At 53.9% G+C, this 22,387-nt stretch overlaps 1 protein-coding gene across 2 annotated transcripts; it reads left to right on the top strand.

Moving 5' to 3' along the window:
- Positions 1–3,883: 3,883 nt before the first annotated feature.
- On the top strand, positions 3,884–16,094 carry PTTG1IP (PTTG1 interacting protein). 2 transcript variants are annotated; one of them, XM_026795043.2, is made up of 8 exons: positions 3,884–4,034; positions 4,673–4,845; positions 9,198–9,250; positions 10,500–10,608; positions 13,191–13,296; positions 13,400–13,465; positions 13,844–13,890; positions 15,331–16,094. In XM_026795043.2, the coding sequence occupies exons 2-8, from the start codon at positions 4,716–4,718 to the stop codon at positions 15,372–15,374; spliced, it is 555 nt and encodes a 184-aa protein (XP_026650844.2). In that variant the 5' UTR covers positions 3,884–4,034; positions 4,673–4,715; the 3' UTR covers positions 15,375–16,094. The 2 variants fall into 2 exon arrangements, with proteins under 2 accessions (XP_026650844.2, XP_074402996.1); XM_074546895.1 differs by lacking the exons at positions 3,884–4,034; positions 4,673–4,845 and adding an exon at positions 6,606–6,766.
- The last annotated feature ends 6,293 nt before the right edge of the window (positions 16,095–22,387 follow it).

The following is a 22,387-nucleotide window of genomic DNA, read 5'->3' on the forward strand; positions in this document are numbered from 1 at the left end:
GAACTACTGGCAAGCGAAGCAAAAAAATTGAAGTCCAGCACGAGGATGGAGCAAGGGATCTCAGTGGCTTTGGGATGCAGCTGCTTCAGGTGCAGTAAGTGAAATACTTTTGCAAAAGCCCACAGAGAAAGCAACAAAGCCTAAATATCTGGGATGGGAAAGCAGGTGTTGCATGTGCTCCTCACACCCAGCATGGAGTGCTGGGAAAAGCATTGGAGAAGGACTGGAGGGAACTCATCCTCATGAGCTGGCCACGTGTGCTTGAGGTAGTGGGATGCTGGAAGCTCTTTAAAGGGTTGGAGGAGAAAACTCCCAGAAAGCTGTAAGACATTCACATATATATAAAATATAATATGAGAAAATATTAATAGTCTTGATGACAGAAAGGAGGTGAGACAAGCCCCTACATGCATGTTGGCTTGCACAGCATCCACCAAGGGCTGCCCAATACCTTTGCATTCCAAGCAGGAATTTATTTACGGGTCCACAGCTCCCAGAACAGCTGATAGGGATAAAAATAAGAAGATGTTTGAGGCAGGCCTTCAATGAGGGTGGCCCTAAAAAACATAGGATATCTTAGTATCAAATAATCAGTTGCATGAAAGGAAATAAAAAGGTTTAAACTAATATAAAAAGGCAGGAAAGTGGCTGAGGTGGGATCCCACTCCAGCAGAGGAGCTGCCAGGAGGAAGAAGTCTGGCTCTGTAAAATTCCTGTTCCTAAACAATGGTGCTGGGAAGGTCGGTGACACGGGGGAGGTAGGGCTAATAATAACAAATACCATTAGAGTTATACCTTACATAGAGAAAACTGCACTGGAACTGGCTTTCCAAGAGCCCAGCAAAAAGCTTTTGTTTAATTTATGGGGCTCAGGCTATTTTTAGCTGGCAGATCCTTGGGGTTTTATCTGGGATCGCTGCTCTGAGCCAGCAGCTGGAACATTTTAATTGTTTGCTCTGGATTTAGGGTGGGTTTGTTTTTTGGGTTTTTTTTTTTCCTAAACGGAGAAAGAGGAAAGCAGGTGCTGGGGTCTGACCTTGCTGGTCTCCAGAGTGGGGAGAGCAAGTGGGTGTTGGAGCAGCTCTGTGCTTCTTGGGAGACTTTTTGGGGTGGTGCTGGGGGGTGATCACTTGAAACCCTCATTCTCCAGCCCAGCCATCACCCACAGCCATCCCCAGCCCCTGCCAAAGGCCAGCAGCCAGCAGGTGAGAGGGTGGCAGGGGGACACCGTGTCTCCCCATCCTCTGGTTGCTATGCAGGACTAAAAATAGCCCGGGCAGCGCAGCAAGGAGGGAGCATCCCCTTCCTTCTTCCAGGAAAGCCAGCAGCGCTCCAGGGCTGCGTGCGGCGCCGCTTTGTTTGTCAGGAAAGCCCTTTGGTGTGAGAGGAGCCATCTGCTCGGGGACAGGAGGTGTTTACAGCAGCCCGGGCACAGACGCCCTCTGCAGAGCCTGGCCCGGCTCGGAGCCTGGCCCCGCTGCTGAAGGCAGACGTCTCTGTTTATGAAAACGGCGGCTCCTCCACGCTGGGAGCTCCCGGGGCAGCTCAGAATTCCCTCCTGGCTGGTGCCTGCTCAGAGTTGGCATGGAAGGGGACAGCCAGAGCTGGGCTGGTGTCCATGCAGGGCACTGGGGATGCTGCTGGCAGCCCCTCCAGAGCTGTGCCTGGGGCTGAACACAGCCAGAGCTGGGCTGGTGTCCATGCAGGGCACTGGGGATGCTGCTGGCAGCCCCTCCAGAGCTGTGCCCCAAGGCTGGGCACAGCCAGAGCTGGGCTGGTGTCCCTGCCATGCAGGGCACTGGGGATGCTGATGGCAGCCTGTGCCCCAAGGCTGAGCACAGCCAGAGCTAGGCTGATGTCCATGCAGGGCACTGGGGATGCTGCTGGCAGCCACTCCAGAGCTGTGCCTGGGGCTGAGCATCCTGGATGGGCAGGGCTGGGGGGGATGCTGGGCTGCAGCCCTTGGCAGAACCACTGGCCCTTAGGGGACACCACAGCAACAGGAGGTGTTTTGGGGTTCCTGTCCCACTGCCTGTGCTCAGGGTGTCAGACATCTTTAATGAAAAATCCTTTCCTTTGGATTTTTCCTCCTGAGAAGCTGAAAGGCCTCAGGAACAAAATGTAAACAATGGTTATCTGCTGCTGTGGAATGCAACAAGTAGATCTTTGATTAGCCCATGTTAGATGTTTCTAATTAATGGCAAATCACAACCCAGCTAGCTCAGACAGAGAGCCGAGCCACAAACCTTTGTTATCATTTTTTGCTATTCTATTCTTAGCCAGCCTTCTGATGAAATCCTTTCCTCTGTTCTTTTAGTATAGTTTTAATGTAATATATATAATAAAATAATAAATCAAGCCTTCTGAAACATGGAGTCAGATCCTCATCTCTTCCCTCATCCAAAAACCCCTGTGAACACTGTCACATCAGGGTGCAGGCAGAATCTCTCCCTGTGCTCCTGTGAAGGTGTTGGGGATTTGATGAGACAGAAAGGAGGCAATTAAAAGCAAAGCAAAGCAAAACACTTCAGCCTTGAATATGCTCCCAGTAGACAGTGAAGTACTCCAAGACCCCCATCTGCCTGCACCCTGAGCGTGGGACAGGGAACCCCAAAACACCCTCTGGAGCTGCTGTGGTGTCCCCTAAGGGCCAGTGGTTCTGCCAAGGGCTGCAGCCCAGCATCCCCCCCAGCCCTGCCCATCCAGGATGCTCAGCCCCAGGCACAGCTCTGGAGGGGCTGCCAGCAGCATCCCCAGTGCCCTGCATGGACACCAGCCCAGCTCTGGCTGTGTTCAGCCTTGGGGCACAGGCTGCCAGCAGCATCCCCAGTGCCCTGCATGGCAGGGACACTAGCCCAGCTCTGGCTGTCCCCCTCCATGCCAGCTCTCAGCAGCCACCAGCCAGCAAGGAATCCTGAGCTGCCCTGGGAGCTCCCAGTGTGGAGGAGCCGCTGTTTTCACCCCCCTCCCTCTGACCCAAGAGGATGTGAGATTGGCATTAAAGGGAAAACTTTATGAAGTTTTTCTGAAGAACAGCAAAAAAAGCACAAGTTTTCTACCTTACTTCCTCCCTGCCTTTCTTTTTCTCATTTTTGTCTCCCTACAGAGTAAATCTATTTCATTTGGATCCCGCTGACACAAATAACCCCAGGTTTTGGGCTGAAACATCAGCAATCACCTCCTTCCATTGCTGGCCAGCATGGCAAGCTAATTTTAACCTCCCAAGCTCCCTCCCATCTCCTGGAGGTTGTCCTGTTGCAGCCAGGGAGTGCTAGAAAATAGTGCATCGCCCACTCATCCAGCCTCCTTGAAGGGAAATATTTATATGATGCCAAAGAGAGGGTTTCCATGGCAGTGATGACTCTAGCACCGTCGCCTTGGAAACCACTTGAGGCCATCTTGAAGGGTTTGAAAATCCCCTTCAGAGACAAATAAGGAGAGGGAGAGGGGAGGCCACTGGGATCAGAACGGTGTTCTGGTCTCCCCTGACTTTCCTTGCCTGGGTCCTGCCCATGCCACTGGGATGATTTGTAGTCCAGGTGTCACTTCAGGGATAGACACAGGACAAAGGAATTAAGTACTTTGCAAACAGAAAGGGTTCGGTTGGTGCTTCCTCCCTCTTCCCAAAGCATCTGGCAGTGACTTTGGTGTCAGGGCTTCAGGGAGACTCTCCTGTGCCAGCAAACACCAGGGTGATTATCAGCGCCTGCCCAGCTTCAAGCACCAGCTGCTTTCAGAGCAGCAAACACACAGCTCCCATGTCTTTGGCAGCCCGAGTGCCCATCACACGTGAAGAGCCCCGTGTTTCTCCTGAGGAGCTGCCAAGATGTGAGGCACAGGCACAGGCACAGGCACAGCCGGCTGCTGGCGGCAGAGCGCTCGCCTGTGGTGGAGGAAGGAACGAGCGCACCTCTGTGTCACACACACATCCTGCTCAGCCCCCGCTGCAGCTCCCGCAGCCCGGCTGCAGCCGTGTGGGAGCCAGGGGGGCAGCACGGTGGGGATGGATGGAGAGCAGAGATCTCTGCAGCCAGGTCAGGGGTTTATTGCAAAGGGCCTGGGTGCAGGGCCCTGCTGGGATTTGGGGTTTATTGCAAAGGGCCTGGGTGCAGGGCCCTGCTGGGATTTAAGGGTTATTGCAAAGGGCCTGGGGGCAGGGCCCTGCTGGGATTTGGGGTTTATTGCAAAGGGCCTGGGTGCAGGGCCCTGCTTGGAGCTGCCAAACACAGCTCAGAGCAGGCCTGAGAGAAGAGAGGGGGAGAGAGGGTGAGAGGGTAAGAGAGTAAAAGCATAAGAGAGTAAAAGGGGTAAGAGATTAAGATTCCCATTACAATACCATAAATTTCCTTCTGTGCTGAACATTCTAATTCTCACTAACCAATCTAGTACAACATACAAATCCTATAGCATTTACATACAGCCTATAAGAATCATTACCTTGCCGTATTGTGTTACATTTTAAACCCTGAAAACTCCTCTTTGGGCCCCTTCTGCCAAGCTGTAGGGTCTGCTCTGACCTTTGGACCAGCAAAGGGTGTTGTTCCATCCAAAGGGGATTACCTTCAGCCAGCCGCACCATTGTTTTCCAGTTGTTCAGTAACTGAGGTATCTCAAAGCTTGCTTTCATTTCAATCTCGCTTATAGTTTCCATATTCTCCAAATCTTTTGCTAGGCAATCATATTTACAAGGCTTTCCTGTTTCATCTTTCCCGACAATGCCGACCCTCAGCGCCTTTGGACACTCGTCCAGCCTGCAGGAGCTCGGTCACCAGCAGCCAGCCCATCTGGCTCTCAAGGACACCAAGAACACAGCAGGGAGGACAAAGCTTTCTGAGCAGATGGATGGTGAGCTCCACAATGCAGGGGTGGCCAGTGTTGCTGTTTGTTCAAGATAGAGGATTGCTTTCTCTGGGGTTTTGCTAAAAAATATTATTTATCTTCTTCATTTTGTTTAGGGCAATCTAAAATATTCTCTTCTTGCTCCCTCAGCTGCCTCCATGCTGAGGTGTCAGTGACTCCAAGCCAGAGCTTTTCCCTGGCACTCACTGCAGAGCTGCCTCCCATCCTCACCTACAGGTACCTTCACACCACTCCCCACCTGCCCTCCAAAACCCAGCCAGCTTTCCCAGAGAGAAACACCCTGCAGTGCTCAGTCCCTCAGCCAAAACCCAAGGGAGGGTCTGGCCATAGAGCCAGTACCAGGGTAACTCACACCTCAGCATCCCACTGCCTGTGCCAGGCTCCCTGCTCCTGCTGCACCTCGAGGGGGCATCTGGGGGTGCCAGGGGAGCACTCAGTTCACTCTTGACCTACAGCATGTGAAAATCCTCATATTTATGTTTTTGTTTATATTGATGCAGCTTCTCATGTCTTGAATGTTAAAACTCATGGGTGTGAGGCCAGGGCTTTGCCCAGGAGGGAGCTCCTAGCACGCTGTGTGTCACAAAAGTCACGCCTGGCCAGTGCTGACCCAGGCGCCAGGTTGGGATGCAAAGCTTGGAATTACAGAGCGCAAATATTTATTCATGGGTGTGAGATGTCCCAGCCAAATCAGGCACCCAGGTGGAGTATTTTTATGAGGTTCTTACATCCATCACATGCTCAGGTACAGCACAAATTGACTGAGCACTGACACCCACACTAACAGATCTCAAATGACAGTAAAACTTGGCAAAGCTGCTGTTTCTGCTGGTCCATGGATCCAGGTGTCCTTGAGTCCCTCTGGCTGCAGTGACTGAGCTGTGACACCAGACCAGCCTGGGAGGGTCTCAGAGCCTGGGATGCTGTGGGACCTTGCTCATCCCAGGGATAAAGCCATTCTTTATCCCTCAGGGACTACTCTAACCCTCCAAAAGCAAAATCCTTCTCTGCAGGGCCAGGCTGTTTGTTTTACTTCACCGCAAACAATCCCAAAATCTCCAATAAAACTCTACTCCTCCATCACATCACGAGATGTGATGATGTGTCACGAGAACTAACATTTATTTTACATTAACACCCTTCCGTGCTGTAACAATCGATGAGCTGGTGCGGTAAGGGTTGCGGGACCCTTCGGGTTGGGTCTCCCGGGGAGATTAACCGGGGAGCTGGTGGAAAAGCCGGTTCTGTCCCGCTCCTCCTCCCGCGGGGGTCTGGCCCCTCCTGCGGGAGGCCGCGGGGCCGGTGGGTCCCGGTAAGGGCAAGGGCAAGAGCAAGGGCCGAGGGGTCCCGGTAAGGGCCGGCGAGGTCCCCGGTAAGGGTCGCGGGTCCCGATAAGGGCAAGGGCCCGGCGGGTCCCCGGTAAGGGTCGCGGGTCCCGATAAGGGCAAGAGCCCTGTGGGTCCCGGTAAGGGCCAGTGGGATCCCGGTAAGGGCCGGCAGGGTCCCGGTAAGGGCAAAGACAAGGGCTGAGGGGTCCCGGTAAGGGCCGGCAGGTTCCGGTAAGGGTAAGGGTCGGCGGGATCTCGGTAACGGCCGGCGGGTCCCCGGTAAGGTCCCGCAGGTCCCCGGTAAGGGTAAGGTCCAGCAGGGTCTCGGTGGGTTCCAGGAGCCCCGGGGCTCTCTCCGCCCGTGACAGCTGCTCCGGCCGCCGCCCCCGGCCCTCGCCGCCCCCGGCCCTCACCGCCCCGCGGGGCCGCCCCCGGCCCGCCCCCGGCCGGCCCTCCCTTCATAGCGGCGGGGCCGCCCCCGGTGCCGGCCCGCTCCGCCATGGCCCCGGCGCTGCCGCTCTGCGCGCTGGCCCTGGCCCTGCTGCCCGCCGCCGTGGCCGCGCAGGAGGCGGCCGGAGGTAAGCGGTGACCGCGGCCCCGCCGTGCGGCTGGGGGGCTCTCCGCGCACAGCACCCCAACATCCAGGGCGGGCAGCGGCTTTGGAGCCCGGCTCTGTGGGTGTCCGGGCGGGAAGCAGGCCGGCAGCAGCGGGGCGGGTGGCCGCTGGTCAGGGGCTGTGGGCAGTGAGGGCTGGCCGTGTCCCTCGGGGACAGTTCCGCCGGGTGGGATCCAGTGAGCCCGGTGTGTCCCGTCGAGGTGGGGAAAGTTGGGTGGGTGCTGCAAGTGGAGCTTTGCTCGCCGCTTTTCCGGCTTCTACTGCAGTGGAACTTCCATGCCCCGGGAGCTGTGGCTGCCCCATCCCTGCAGTGTCCGAGGCCGGGTTGGACGGGGCTGGGAGCAGCCTGGGATAATGGAAGGTGTCCCTGCCCATGGTGGGCTTAAAGACCTTCCTACCCAAACCATTCTATAATTCCATGATTCAGTGATGATAGCAGCTCAGGTGAGAGAGCTGCTTACTTGTCCTGACCACGGGACAGCCAGGCTCCTGCTGATGGGCCTGTGGAGGGTGGGGGACAGTGGCTGGGCAGCCTCAGACCAGGAATAAGATGGATGTTGTTGGACATGGATGGGTGTTGTTGGACATGGATGCGTGTTGTTGGATATGGGTGGGTGTCCAGCTGCTCCTCCTTAGTGGCTGGGGATGGAGCAGAGCTCCCAGAGGTGCTGCTCCAGGTGGAGAAGCTGTAGCAGAGGGTGGGGATGACTGCCTTCAGTGTGTCCTAAGAATTCTGCCCCCTCTTCCAAGCCAGGAGCTGTTCTCCATTCACTTCACTCCTCCTGTAGCCAGCTGTCAAAAGCATTACCCAGGGGGGTTCCAGCACAGCAAGAGCTGCTGTTGTGTCTCTGTCCCTGAGGAGTGCAGTGCTTCCTGTGCCATGCCGTGGGAGCTCTCTGCTCACCTGACATGGGACATTGGCACAAACCAAATCCTGAAGGGCTGTGTTGTCCTCAAAGCAGCCCATTCCCAAACAGCTGTAATTCGCTGCCTTTGACTTAATGACTTGTAGGATGATGCCCCAAGCTAGGGAGAGGGGATATCCTGGGGGAAAGGAAAGCCTATTTAAAACCACAAGTTCTACTTTTGGCCACCACTGGCCTCCTGTGCTGTGGGAAGGTGTTTTGTGACTCCTGGTAGAGAACAGTCCTGGAGCAGCAGAGGCACTGCTGTGCTTCCCTGTTTCTTCAACTGAGGCTGGAGAAGATGCAGCTTCAGAGTGTTTAAAACCTGCAATCTCAGCCTCTCTGGTGTGTAAACACCCTTATCTGAGCTATGTTAATCAATTGCCCAGTTGTTTGGAAGGCTATACAGAGCATGTGACTGCTGACAGTGGGTCATAGCTGAGGGTTCCTGCCAGCTGGAGGGAGAAAATCCAGCTTTGCTGATTGTGAGAGTGGAAAACAAGCACCTCTGGGATTGATTTTTTCCTGATTACGACACTGCAAAGCAATGATCCTTCAGCCAGCAGTGAGTGGTCAGGCAAATTGAGTTTTCCTTTTAAACCACTGTCAAACAGGCTGCTGCTTAGACTCTTGAGCAGGAGTCAGTTTTAAACGGCTCATTCTTGAGGGCTTGGCAAAGCACCCTTCCTGCAGATCTGGAGAAACACACCAATGAATTGCAGGTGAATATCCTATAGGAAGACATTTTCCAGGAGCACTGCTGGGAGCTGAAGCTAAGCTCAGAATGGGGCCAGATTGTCCTGTGTTCAGACTTTATCCATTCCCCTGCCCAGCTGGATGCCTTCATCCATGGTGGCTCTGGTCCTGAGAGCCACCTGTGTCTGCAGAACTGGGGTCTGGAAAGAGCTGGGGTTGGAAACAGGTTCTGGACATGAGCACAGATTTTGGCTGCAGTGCTGCTCCCATTGCCTGGACTGTGTCCTGCTGAAGGAGGATTTGGATGACCTGGCTGGGGTAGGGCACAGCCCTCATGTGCAGCAGGAGGCCTCCTCAGGATCTGTAGCTCTGTGTGCTCCTCTACTTCTCCTGGTAGCAACTTCTGTGTCTGGGGTTGTTTGCTTGAGCTGCTCCATCATCTGGTGCCACAGGACTGTATCACCCACCCATTGCTTGCTCTCCTCCTCACAGGGTCTCTCTAGACTGACTCTAGCTGTGTCTCCTGGCTGCCCTACTGTCACAGCTGATCCTCAGGCTTTTGAGGAAATACAACCAAAGAGAGGAACTCACAGTTTAGGGCTTTGTCAGCAGAGCAAGGCAGAACTTGCCTTGCATTTGGGCTTCCCACCGTGACATGGAGCACGTGCTGAAGCTGGTGGCTCTTGCAGCAGCTCCAGTGGTGGGCAGGAGCAGGTGTGGAGGAGCCCAGAGTTTTAAAGCACTGAAGCTCTTCAAAGTCCTGAGGTGTCTTTCTTTTGTTCCTTCCTGCAGATTGTCACCAGTATACGAACAGGAGCTGTGAAGAATGCCTGAAAAATGTCACTGTGAGTAGCAGCAGTGAGACTCCCAAGCTCTCACCACACCTGAAAGAGTTTCCTTCCTGGAAGCAGGGCTGGTCCCTTGTCCCAGACATGCTGCAAATTCCACCCACCTATGAGGGTGAGAGGGCAATCCCTCTCTGGTGCTCTGGAAAGAGGTTGCTAGAAACTGGGTGGGTTTTGTTGTGTGCTTTTAGATTAGAGTAATGGAATTGCTGAGCGGCTTCCTGGTGGATGGGCTTGGGGAAAGGACTGAGTGGGCTGGGCTGGCTGGTCAAGTTCCCCTGCAGCAGCTGGGCTGTGGCACTGGGTGGGTGCAGGATGTGTACTGGTGTCCTGCCAGTCCCTGCTGCCTTATCACAGATATCAGCTAACTTGAACTTGAGTCAGATCTTGCAGCTGATGTGGCCAGAACCAGTTTGACCAAACCCTTCTGAATGCTGGGTTTGGGGCTCATGCCACCAGGAGAGGAGCGTGCAAAACTCTGCAGATGGTCTGGTGGGTGTGACGGTGTTCACAGGGGTCTGAGGATGAGGGAAGAAATGAGAATCTGACTCCATGTTTCAGAAGGCTTGATTTATTATTTTATGATATATATTATATTAAAACTATACTAAAAGAATAGAAGAAAGGATTTCATCAGAAGGCTAGCTAAGAATAGAAAAAGAAAGAATGATAACAAAGGCTTGTGGCTCAGACAGAGAGTCTGAGCTAGCCAACTGTGATTGGCCATTAATTAGAAACAACCAACACAGGCCAATTAAAGTTCTACCAGTTGCATTCCACAGCAGCAGATAACCATTGTTTACATTTTGTTCGTGAGGCCTCTCATCTTCTCAGGAGGAAAAATCTTAAATAAAAGATTTTTCATAAAAGATGTCTGTAACAGCTGGGCACATGCTCACCTCTCCTGCTCATCAGCTTCGTGTGTGCAGTGTCTGAAAGGCTTTCTTCTTATCCCAAAAATAAATGTAAAGGATCTGTGTTATTAATGGTGGGATTCTTAAGGCTGTCCTGAGCAGGGCCAGTAGTTGGCTCAGTGATCTTTATGAGTCCCTTCCAGCTAATTCTAAGGCAGGAGAAGGATTCTCAGCATCTTTACTCTGCACTCCCCTCTCCTGGTGTGATCTGTGCTGTCACAGCTCTTACTCCTGAGCACCCTGTGTCTGCTGGGTGGTACCTGGTGAGCCAGCCTGTGCTGTGGGCCACTGGCAGCACAGCAGTAACTCTGTGCTGCCTGCTCCCTGTCTCCTAGTGCCTGTGGTGTGCCAGCAGCAGGAGGTGCATGGAGTACCCTGTCAGGAGGATCCTCCCCCCGGCTGACCTGTGTGAGCTGCGCTCTGCTCGCTGGGGAGTCTGCTGGGGTAAGTGCCAGCCGGGGCTGTGACTGTGGGAGTGCCTGCCTGCTGCTGTGGGAGGTTCCCCTGCCTCCCATCTCTCTGCCAGTGCAGCAGTGACAGGCTGAAGGCAGTCAAGGTTCTGCAAACTTGCTGGAGCGTGGGCGGGGAAGCAGAGTATGAGCAGTTCCTGCCTTCTGGCAAGTAGGACCCGTGAGGATTTAGCTGCTCCAAAATGCATCCCTTCTGCTGTGGTGTGATGGAGGCTCCAGACGTGGCTGGCGCCTGGGAGCAGCAGTGGAAGGTTCTCTGTGGGCCTGTGCAGCCCTTGCTGGTGGCTGAATCCCAGAAGATCTCTCCCCTGCAGCTGCCATGTCACTCTGTGCATCACTTCTGGCTCTTCATGTGGCTGCTGTCCCACGTGGGCTCCTGGAACCAGAGGTGTGGTGACTTCTCTGGGAACCTGTGTGTGCTTCTAGTGCTGAGTGTACCACAGTCCTGCTCAGCTCTTACCCACTTGAGAAAAAACCTCCTCTAAAACCCCCCCTGCACATGCAGGTCTCCTCTGGGAGCTTTTTCTGGTGGACAGCTGCCTCTCCTCCCTCCTGCTCCGTTTTCTGAAGGATTTCTGGAGAATTTGGTGCCTTGTTTAGACCAAGTTTAGTCCAAATTCATGCTCAGACAGGAGCCAGCTTTTGGGGGCTGGAGCAGGAAGGAGACAAGCTGGGGGCTGGTTGCTCTCACCCAACCCCTTGATGAGGAGCCTGGAGCTGAATTGCTGTTGCCTGTCATCTCTTGTGCTCGAGGCTGAGCTCTCCTGTCTGCCCACAAGAGTTCACACTGCTCTTCTGCTTGTGGAGGAAGAATCTCCTCTTTGTGAGCCCTGTGGTATGCTTTTCTGAAACTTCTGTAAGACCTTGAAATACTAGTTTTGATGTGAGTAGCGTCACAAAAGGTTTCATTATAGAAGATCACATTCCTTGGCTTGCAAAACTTGCTATGAGGAGATTAGTCCTGTGGGAGATTAGCTCTTGTGTGATTCTGAATTTTTGGTGTGTGTGACTTAGCCTCTGTCATCAGCTGGAGGAGTGCCTGGTGCTCTGCAGAGATCTCTCTGTGTGGGAAGGGGGGAGCTGAACCCCAGGCTCATCCTGAAACCCCAAAAGGGTTTCAGAAGCACTGAAACTGCTGCAGGCTTTGAAAACCACTTCAGTGGTGGAGTCAGCTCGGGCTGGAGTACCTAAAAGAGGATCTATTGAGAGCAGATAAAAGGAAGAAGTCTCTTACAATGAGGGTGATGAGGCACTGGCACAGGCTGTCCAGAGAGATGGTGAATGCCCCATCCCTGGAAACATTCAAGGTCAGACTGTGAGCAGCCTGGTCTAGTGAAAGATGTCCCTGCCCATGGCAGAGAGTTGGACTGAATGACCTTCAAAAGTGCTCTGAGCAAGTTCAGGTGCACTGAGATTTCTGTAGCCTGGCTGTTGTGTACAAAGTGGCTCCTAAACAAATATTTCCACAGGCACAAGTCTCTGAACAGCCTGAACCATGCTTGGAATAAACTCCTCTGTGTTGTTGCCTGAAATCCTTGGCATCTAGACGTGTCATTTTTGGCTGGTGTCTCTGCTGCCATTGCTGCAGGAGCTGAGCAGGATGAGCAGGGAGCAGGGCTCGTGGCTGCTGCCTCACCATGTTCCAGCAGGTTTTGTTGTGTGTGGGGGCAAGCAGAGCCCCCCAGCCCTGGGGAGACGTGGCAGTCAGTGCAGAAAGCAGGACTTGGCCCTCAGCTGCCTGAGCAGCACTGCTGCCCCCAAACTGATAAATCCCAACAGATTTTGTTTCAGTTTATCCCTTGCCCAAGGACTTGAGACACCTTTAAGTGCTCATCTCATCAGAGATGACTTCTGAGGCTGGCTCACATGGACAGCAATTCCACCCTGTCAGAGATCCTTCCTTAACCCTGAAGCCTTCAGTTGTTGGGTGTTTTCCCTTGATGGTTACTTTTTGCCTGGATTAGTGATTAAGATAGTTTTGCTCCTGTTTCTGCCAGAGGAGTTTGACCTGAGTGCATTTGTCCTTGCCTTTCTTCACAGCCAGTAACTGAGCACTCCTGCTAGCAGGGACATGTGCTCAGCTGGTGTTTATTTGTACCAACACTTGCTATATCTGCATTGATATATCTATATTGTTATCTACAGCTAACAATGTCCATTTGCTTTCCCAGGTGGTTGCATATCTACTACAGCCCAGTGACTGAAGCTGTATGTTCAAGAGAAAATGGCTGTAGATAAGAGGAAATGGCCTCGAGTTGCACCAGGGGAGGTTTAGGTTGGATAGTATGGAAAAGATTCTTTACTCAGAGGGTGGTCAGACAGTGGAACAGGCTGCCCAGGGCAGTGGTAGAGCCACCATCCCTGGAAGGATTCAAAAAACACAGAGCTGTTGCACTTGGGGACATGGTTTACTGGAAGACCTGGCAGTGCTGGGGGAACAGTTGAACTTGATGATCTTTGAGTGCTTTCCCAACATTAATGATCCTGTGATCCTACATTGTAACCCCAGGCAGCTGTGTCTGTGTGTGCTAAACACGTTTTTGTCAAATCCTTCAGTGAACTTTGAAGCCCTGATCATTGCAATGTCCGTGGTGGGAGGAACACTTCTGATCATGTTGGGGGTCTGTTGCTGCTGCTGCTGTTGCAAGAAAAAGAGCAAAAAGCAAGTATTGGGGGGTCCTCTGACTGTGGGGCAGCTCAGATGCAGCCATGTGCTGCTGCAGAACTGAGTGCTGAGAGCACTAAAGGGCTTTTTTGTCTCCCAGGCCAGACAAGGATGACGAGAGAGCAGCCAGGGAGCGGGAGAAGCGGCGGGTGCGTCAGGAGGAGAGGTGAGTTTGTACCACAGGCCCTGAGGCTGCAGGATGATTTGGCTCCTGTCTGTGCCATCAAATGTCATGCCAGGAGGCACATGGGGCTCAACACATGCAGTCAGCGGCTGCTTCAGCCCTAGCTCACACATGAGCCTCATTAGGAATGTCATGCTGGGGTGACTCGTGGATGTAGCATCACAAGTCTTGTGTATGCAGCTCCCTAAGGGCTGCTGACATGTGGGCTCTGGTGGTCCCTAGAGCCTCCCTGAGGTGGGAGGCTGAGCAAACCTGCCAGCCTGGAGCTCTCTTGGTTGGGAATAAGCAAGCTCTGGCTCTTTTTGTTCCCTTTTGTACCAGCAATTACTGACTCATGGCTTTTCTGTTTGCCTCTCGCAGGAGAGCAGAGATGAAATCACGGCATGATGAAATCCGAAGGAAATACGGTACAGTGCTGACATGAGTGATTCAAACTAAGCTGTAGATGAAGCAGCCTCTATAACTGTGCTCCTTGCCGTGGTCACAGCTGTAAATGAGACCTGGCCAGCAGGGAAAACATGGTCCCTGCTTCTTTTGGCTCAGAATAAGTGTAGAGATGCTGGGCTCGTGGTGTGTGAGCCCACACAGGGCTATTTTCCCTGGGCAGGGAAGAGGAAGTGTATAATGTTCCCCAGAATGTGTCCTACATGTGGGAGAAGCTGATGGAGCTTGACTGGAGGGGAGAAGCAGAAGCTGGCAGACACAGCACCATCATAATGCTGTTACCCTTCAGGCACAGCCCTCCAGTAGGCCTGTGGTGAGCCAGCAGCCTGGGCTGTGGGGGCAGGTAGGAATCAGAATGGCCACAGCTGCAGGAGCACAGAGCAGGCACCAATCCCACCCCAGTCCCTCTGGTCCTCTGTGCCAGCAGTGGTGTCTCAGTCCTCTGGGGATAGGAGTGCATAGCCTCGCTCCTGGGGCTGGGCTGTCCCTCAGGTGGGTCCCAAGGACCTGGGCCAGGGGAAAATCAGCTTGGAAGGAAGCAAGGAACAGCCAGTTGCTCTGTGCATGGGACAGCCTACCCTCTGGGGCTGCCAGGGGCTCTGCCAGTGTCTGCCTGTGGGGCAGTTGGGCTCATGCATGCTGCACTTGGTGGTCTCTGGCTTTGGGGGGACTGTAGGGAAAACTAGAGATCTTTTCTCTGCCTGCAGCAGGTCCAGGTTAGGCAGGAGATCCCAGGGCCTGGATGGGCAGGCTCCTTTGGGGAAGAAAGAGCAGGCAAAGCTGTGCCTGAAGGAGCTCTTGGATGGGAAGCATCTTCCCGTGGAAGAGCTGTGCTCTGGGCCTGTCTTGCCATGCCAAGGCTGTCTGGCTGCAGCTTGACCCCAGAGTTTGCAGTCTTGTCCTTTGTGGCTGTTCTTCAGAAGTGTTGAGCTGGGAAAGCAGCAAACAGCATGGCACATGGCTTGTTGCTAGCCCAAATTCCAGCCCCATACCCTGCCTTGCTGCTTCCCAGTCTCAATGCAGGAGCAGGGAAGCAAATCTAAGAACAGTTCTAATTTAATTTGGGAGTCTGCTTGTAAGTCCATTCTGACAGAAGGGGTGTGCAGAGGGAGCACTCTGGAAGGTCAGGCAGGCTGCTTTACCTGGACTGTGCATGGACTGCCTGGGAGAGGAGCTTGCCATCAGGTCAAGCTTCTCAATGGGTGTCTCCTCTTGTAGAGAAAGGGAGAGTGAAATAGTGCTGACTGTGGGCACTGCTCAAGTAAGAGCAGGCATTCTGGGAGAACTGCATCTGGGAGGCTTGAGGAGGCTTAAATGACAGAGTTGTTTCCCAGAACTGGTTTTCTTGCTGGCTGTGACCACTGTGGGAGCTGCTGTCTGAACAAATGTCTCCTCTCTTCTAGGCCTGTTCAAGGAAGAGAACCCTTATGCAAAATTTGAGAATTAGCATCTCCAGACACACGCACCCACCCTGGTGAACAGTGCCTTCTGCAGAGCCAAAAGTCTCCAGCTTCCCCCCACCACCATGGTGCCACTTCAACTGCCACAGGAGATGACCCAAATCCTTGGTGACACCATTGTCCCCACTCCAGGTGCTTGGTCTGGCCAGAGCTTTGCCCTTGCCCTGCTGGTGCAAGAAGCCATGGTGGCAATACTGGAGGATGGAGCATTTCTCCTCACTCACCCCAGGGTGGTTGTGGTGTCCAAAGCAATGCACAGAACAGTCCTTGTCCCAGCCAAGGGCAAAAGCAATGTCACACCTCCCTCACTCCTGCCTCACCAAGAACACTTCATGCACACAGAGCTAGGCTCTTCTGCTCTGCCCTCCCTTTCTTTTTTCTTCTAGTATATGCAAAAGCCAGCAAGAGTTTCCTGACATAAGGGTCAGCAGAAGGCTTTGGCTGTCACTCCAGGTGCCTGCACTTATCCCAGCACATTAGCAGTCCTCTCAAAGAGCACAAGTTTCTGGTGATCTGGTGCTTCCAGGAGGAAGGGCCTATGTGCACCTTCTCACTTGCAACTAATCTGGGGAATGCCCCACCTTTCCTACCTCTCTGTGCCTTTCTAGAAAGGTGGTCTTGGGCTCAATGGCCACATCTGTTAGCAATACTGTAAATTTCAAGTGCATTTGCAATTTGCTGACTGTATATTAAACTGATTCAATTACTGTTCTGGTCTGAAAGAGTTTAATTCTGCTTCCACAGCAGGCACAGGTTGGGAGTAGTGGCAGATGGAGTTGTCACTGGTATGTGGCTCTGACTCATTGGGGGTAGCTGGGGGAGGAAGAAGCAAGGCTGCCTTGGGCTCCTGCTGGGTTTGAAAGGAGGAATCAGTTCCCAGAGATGTTCAGGTGTTAGGAAGAGCTGGGGATGGAAGCAAGGCTGCTCTCTGAGGAAGGAGCTGGGTGTTCTGGCAGGAGTTTGGCCTTTTGTCCCTGCCATCTCTAGGAGAGAGCCCCTGTGTATGTGGGGGGGCTGGGGGCTCAGCCTGCAGCCCCAGCAGTGCAAGGGAGCTGGGCTGGGGAGGAGGATGGAGCTGCTGCTCTGGAGCTGCCCATGCAGCACCCACAGCCCCGTGTGAGGCTGGGCAGGATGGGAGAGTCTGGGCTGGGGAAAGCTGCCCGTGGGGGGACTGCCATGGGCTGGGATCAAACTCTCCCTGTGCAGGGCTGGGCTTGTGGGGATCAGCATAAGGACCGGGAGCCCTGGCTGCTGTTAGCATGCCACAAGGGCAGGACTTGTGGGTGACTTTTGATCCAGATTGTCCCTGGCTATGCCAGAAGAGGCTGGGGTGGGAGGAACAAAGGGACTGGCCCTGCCAGGCTCTCTGCTGGCTGCTCTCCCACCCTGTGCCCGGGCAGGGGCTGCGCTCGGTGCTGCCGGCAGGAGCCGGGGGCGGTGCCGGGAGGTGGGAGGTGATGATCCGAAGAGATCCCCGTTTGGCTGGAATCCCCCTGGGCGTGGAGGATGGACTGTGGAGCCCAGTAAAGAGAAGGGAAAGTGCTGACAGGGGTCCTGGTTGTCCTGGCCCAAAGGGCCCGTGGTGTCTCTGCTAATCAAAGGTACAGGGAAAGCTGTGGGGGCTTTGTTTGAGAGGCACCAACACCCAGGGACAGCTGGTGCTAAAACCTTTTGAGCTGCCTTTCCCCTGCACGAGGCTCCTGTCCCCCTCCTGCCCTGGGACTGGGACCAGTAAATTAATTTTGTGTTCCCTGAGTGCTCCCCCTGGCCCTGCTCCCAGCACTAAGGGGTGATGTGTCCAAACCTATCAGGGATGGGGGACCCCTGCAAGTAAGTTCCTGTTCATGAAACCCCACAGGACTGGCTCTGTCCTCCTCTGCTGAGCCAGGGCAGCAGAGAGACCTGCTGGGAGCCAGGATGTATGGTGGATGGAATGTGGCCATGCCCTGGGGACAAGCAGAGGCCATGCCATGCTGCCAGGGCAGCACCCAGTGTCCCTGGACAGAGGCATTGTGTCCTCTGTTCTCATCCTGAGCTCCAGCATCCTCCTTCCAGGGGCTGCCTCACATAGCCTGGCATGGAGCTACTCCTGATGTTTCTAATTCCTCCTGTGAAGGTTGCTGTGTGCAGGGATCATGTGGCTGAGGCACTGAAAAGCTGGTGAACCCTTTGGCTTGGCTGGGCCATGGTGGGGAGGTGAAGCTGTGTTCTTGGGTGGCCAAGGTGCCACTCAGGTCTGGGAGTGTAACTGAGAGTGGAGCCTGGCAGCTAAAAGGACATTTCATGAGGAAACTGGTCCTTTGCAAGGCTGCCATGATGGAAAGCTGTCCTGAGTGGGATGGGGAAGCAGATGGTGATGGGGACACCACAGCTGAGGAGTGGGACAGTGCCCCACCACCTGCAGTGGGTACCAGGAGGATGCACAAGGGAACTTGGAAAGAAGGGGTTAATGAGATCTAACAGAGAGCTTGGCTTTGAGCCCAAGGAGAGTCCCACAGCCCTGCACATAAAGCCACAAAAAGGTGGCACTAGGCCAATTCCAGCCATGTGATAGGAAAGGTGGGACAAACAGCCAACACTCTGGGAGGTGAAACCCCAGGGACAGACTGAGCCGTGAGCACAGGCTGCCCAGCTGCAGGTGGGTAACTGTGCTGGGGTGGCCTGCTGTCATCACAGCCTCTTCCATTCCATCCACAGCGGGGCTATGGTGGCAGCAGACCACTCAGGTCAAAATCCTCTGGTAGAAACAGGGCCCTGGAGGTGCCTGGTGCTGGAGAGTCTGTGCCAAACAACCCCAGTCTCTTTGCAAAGGGCACAAAATGATTCCAAGAGGTGGTGTCAGTGTGTAGTGCTACAATGGTATTTTCAGGAAAATACCAGATATATTTCAGGAAAAGTGGTGGAACAGGCAAAAGACTCAACAGATCCTACGCTGTATTCCAGAGCTGCTGTATTTGAAGGGGAAAATGCTCACTCGGGCTTATAAATTATCAGCCAGATATTTCTCATGAGTTTGGAGAAAGCAGGAGGCTTGGGAGAGGCAGAACTTTGCAAATAAACTCTGCCCTGTGAGGAAGTGATTTTAACTGCTGATACTCGTTTTTATTTTGAGGGTGTTGATCAGCAGCATGAAGCTGAGATAGAGGCTGATCATCATCCGTGTAGCCCAGGCATCAGTACTGGGACTGCTCCTCTTCCTTCTTGATAGTGGCCTGAATAACGGGGCCCAGGGCACCCTCAGCAAGTTTGCTGGATTTCCTGCAATGGGAGGAGCTGCTGAGATGCCAGTGGGTGACTTGTGCACCCATAAGGACCTCAACAGGTCTTGTGGTCCCACAGTTCTCAACAGGCTGGAGAAATGGGCTGATGGAACCTCCTGAAGTTCAACCAGGGGCTGAGCAGAGTCCTCTCCCTGGGGAGGTTCAGCCCCAGGCCCCAGCACATGGCATGGAAACCAGCAGGGACCGCCTGGAAGGGATCTGGGCACACACTGAGGTGTGCAGCCCACTGCCAGGTGGGCTGTGTGCCACAGGATCTGTCTCTGTGGATGGAGGAGCTCCTGGGTGTGTCCCTCAGTGCCCTGTGATGTCAGGCCATGTCACTCATGGTCATTGTGACACCACCTGCGTAACTATAACCACCAGCGTTGGGTAGTGCCAGCACACTCAGGCTGTGACCCAGAGCAGCTGAGGAGCTTCCAAGTGCTGCCAGCATCTGAGGAGCCTCTGTGCTACCAGCGTGTGGGCATCTTCTGTGTGCTGTCAGTGACCGAGGAACCTGAGTGCTGCCAGTGGCTGAGGAGCCTCCAAGTCCTGCCAGTGAGTGAGGAACCTCCAAGTCTGCCGTTACTGAGGAGGAACCTCCAAGTGCTGCCAGTGACCAAGGAGCCTCCAAGTTACTCCAGTGAGTGAGGAACCTCTGAGTTACTCCAGTGACCGAGGAACCTTCGAGTTACTCCAGTGACCGAGGAACCTCTGAGTTACTCCAGTGACCGAGGAACCTCTGAGTTACTCCAGTGACCGAGGAGCCTTCGAGTTACTCCAGTGACCGAGGAGCCTTCGAGTTACTCCAGTGACCAAGGAACCTTCGAGTTACTTCAGTGACCGAGGAGCCTTCGAGTCCTGCCAGTGACCGAGGAGCCTTTGAGTTACTCCAGTGACCGAGGAGCCTTCGAGTTACTCCAGTGACCAAGGAGCCTTCGAGTTACTCCAGTGACCAAGGAACCTTCGAGTTACTTCAGTGTCCGAGGAGCCTTCGAGTCCTGCCAGTGACCGAGGAACCTCCAAGTTACTCCAGTGAGTGAGGAGCCTCTGAGTCCTTCCAGTGACCAAGGAACCTCCAAGTTACTCCAGTGAGTGAGGAGCCTCTGAGTCCTGCCAGTGACCGAGGAACCTCTGAATTACTCCAGTGAGTGAAGACAACCATCTGAGTCCTGCCAGTGAGTGAAGAGGAACCTCCAAGTCCTTCCAGTGACTGAGGAACCTCTGAGTCCTGCCAGTGACCGAGGAACCTGAGTGCTCCCAGTGACTGAGGAGCCTACAAGTGCTGCCAGTGACTGAGGAGCCTCTGAGTGTTCTCAGTGACTGAGGAGCCTCTGAGTCCCACGAGAGGTTGAGGAGCCTCCGAGTGCCCCCAGTGGAAGCCAAGCCTTCGAGTCCTGCCAGCGGCTGAGAGCAATCGAGCCCGGGAGCAGCAATGGCAGAGGTCAGGGAGGAGCCCCCCGCGCCCCGAGCCGTGCGGGTGTGCCGCATCTGCGTGGATTTCCTGCAGAGCCCCGCTGCTGCCGTGGAGCCCTGCGGACACGTGTTCTGCCACGCCTGCATCCAGTCCCAGGCCGGGCCCGACGCCGCCGCCACCTGCCCGACCTGCCAAGGGCCCATCGGGGGCATCCGCGTGCTGCAGGGCCAGGAGAGCCGGGCCGGGCTGGCCCCGCGCCGGCCCCGCCGCCGCCTCCATCCCTTCGTGGTGCGCTGGCGCCAGCGGCAGCAGCAGGAGGCGCAGGAGGATGCGGCTCCCGGAGGCGGCCGGCGCCGCAGACTGGCCGATGGGGACAGGGCCCCGAGCCCTGTGCCCCGCCAGCGTCCCCGGAGAGAGCTGGATGACCTGCGAAGAAACGGGCTGGGACAGCGGCCACCGAGGGGAATTCAAGCTATGGCCGCAGGGGACAACCAGTACCGCAACCTCGTGTGATCTGATTTGATGTGGATCGTCCATGGCCCGTCCGAACTGAAAACCAGGATGATGAGAAGGGCCTCGTCTGATTTCTTCTGCCTGTTGTTTGCACATTACTTCAAGACTAGGAGAGTGGGAGCTGTGGGAGGGAAAGCATATAGTTTTAGAAACTTGGGGATAGAGTAGGATATTGATATTAGGAGATTAGGATATTAGGAGATTAGGATATTAGGATATTAGGATATTAGGATGTTAGGATGTTTGTTAGGATGTTTGTTAGGATGTTCGGATGTTTGTTAGGATGTTCGCTCTGAAATAAACTTTTTTTAATTCAATTTGAAGTGTTAGAAAGCAGCATTCTTTATTAGCGCTGGACACACAGAAGTGTATCTCCTTTAATCTGATGTGTGTGGTGAAAGTTCACAACAGGGTATTTATTCCATCCTGATCATACATATTCATTACAATGTACCTCCCAGCTAATACGCAAACACCATTTCCCTAGAACTAATTTGATGCATTCGCCTTTTACTGGAAGTCCTTTTTTGGTCCTGGAGGTCATCTAAAGGGGGGGGTCTGGTGGTGATATTCACTGAATGCTTCAATATTACTCAATATACCTTTTTTGAACTTTTTCTTTGGGGATGCACTATTGTTTTTTGTTATGTAATTTGCAAAAAAAACTCCTCTGTAGTCCTCTATCTTTTTCTTCACTGGTCCCAGCTACATACCTCCTTTATGCACACCTTTAATCTTTTTCGCTAGTTAGCCTTAAAGCTCTATTCAGTAACTTCAAGGCAACTGAAAATTTCTAGTCTCTGTGTTATTTATCAAGTACACCCTTTTACAGAGACTGTCTCTTTTAGGCAAGTCCCAATACTTCATTTTCCCCACCCAAAGTGCTGCAACAACTATAACAGTTAATACAAGTACACACAATGATTAGGGTGAATGCCACGAATGCATAACAAGTCAAACAAACATTAATAAGGGAAACAAACAGCAATAACTACAGCAGCCCCAAACAGAAGCAGTGTCAGCCTCTCTCGGCCGTGGGGTACTTCCCCCTGCGCTGCAGTTCCGGGCACGGCCGGCAGGGGCGCTGCTGGCTCCCGGCGGGCAGGGCAGGGCGGGTGCTGTGATTGCCCCGCGCCTGCAGGGGGCGCTCCGGTGCCAGCTCGGGGAGTGCGCGGTAATTAATGGTGGCTCTACCGTGACGGGTAGGGACGGAAGGAAGGCTTGCTTTACAATCCATGGTGGTAAATGAGATTTATCAAACTCCACAGCTGTAGTGGGAACCACAGGGCGTCTCGGCAGGCAGAGAACGAAGAGCTATAATGCAGGGAATGCTCGGAGCAGTGCTGAAGAAGCGGCGGCGACAGGGAAAGGTGGGCTCGGCATCCCAGGGTTTTCCCCTGAGGCAGCCGAGCAGATGGTGAAAAGCCCCTTCTTTAGTGAGGTAGGGTGTTAATAGGGTCCCAATGCAACAGCAGAGCTCCACTCACGGTAGAAGAAAGGCAGCAGAAGGCAGAAGCCCACAGTGGCGATGAATTCTCCCCACAGCGACTGCAGCTCTCTCCCCTCCGAATATTGAGCGCAGTAAAGACAGGCCGGACCCAACGCCGTTTCCCCAGTCCAAATCTCGAGGTATCTCTGCCCTCCACGGGAAACCTCAGGTAGAGAGAACTTAGCCAGGTGCACTCTTCCCCTGAGCTGACAACTTCTTTCGTCTCTCTTAAGTATCCAGTCATTACTGTATCCTGGCAACACGTATTGGGGAAAATTCCTCGAGAGAAAAACAAAAAAATCCAGCTCCTAAGACCCCAAC

Source organism: Zonotrichia albicollis, chromosome 9, assembly GCF_047830755.1.
Source record: "Zonotrichia albicollis isolate bZonAlb1 chromosome 9, bZonAlb1.hap1, whole genome shotgun sequence".
In the NCBI taxonomy this organism is placed as follows: Eukaryota; Metazoa; Chordata; class Aves; order Passeriformes; family Passerellidae; genus Zonotrichia; species Zonotrichia albicollis.

Excerpts from the sequence above, each read along its gene's own strand:
- PTTG1IP (XM_026795043.2), top strand. The coding sequence starts at position 4,716 with ATGCCGACCCTCAGCGCCTTTGGACACTCGTCCAGCCTGCAGGAGCTC. Across the intron at positions 9,251-10,499 it reads AATGCCTGAAAAATGTCACT|TGCCTGTGGTGTGCCAGCAG; the intron begins GTGAGTAGCAGC and ends CCTGTCTCCTAG. Across the intron at positions 10,609-13,190 it reads TCGCTGGGGAGTCTGCTGGG|TGAACTTTGAAGCCCTGATC; the intron begins GTAAGTGCCAGC and ends CAAATCCTTCAG.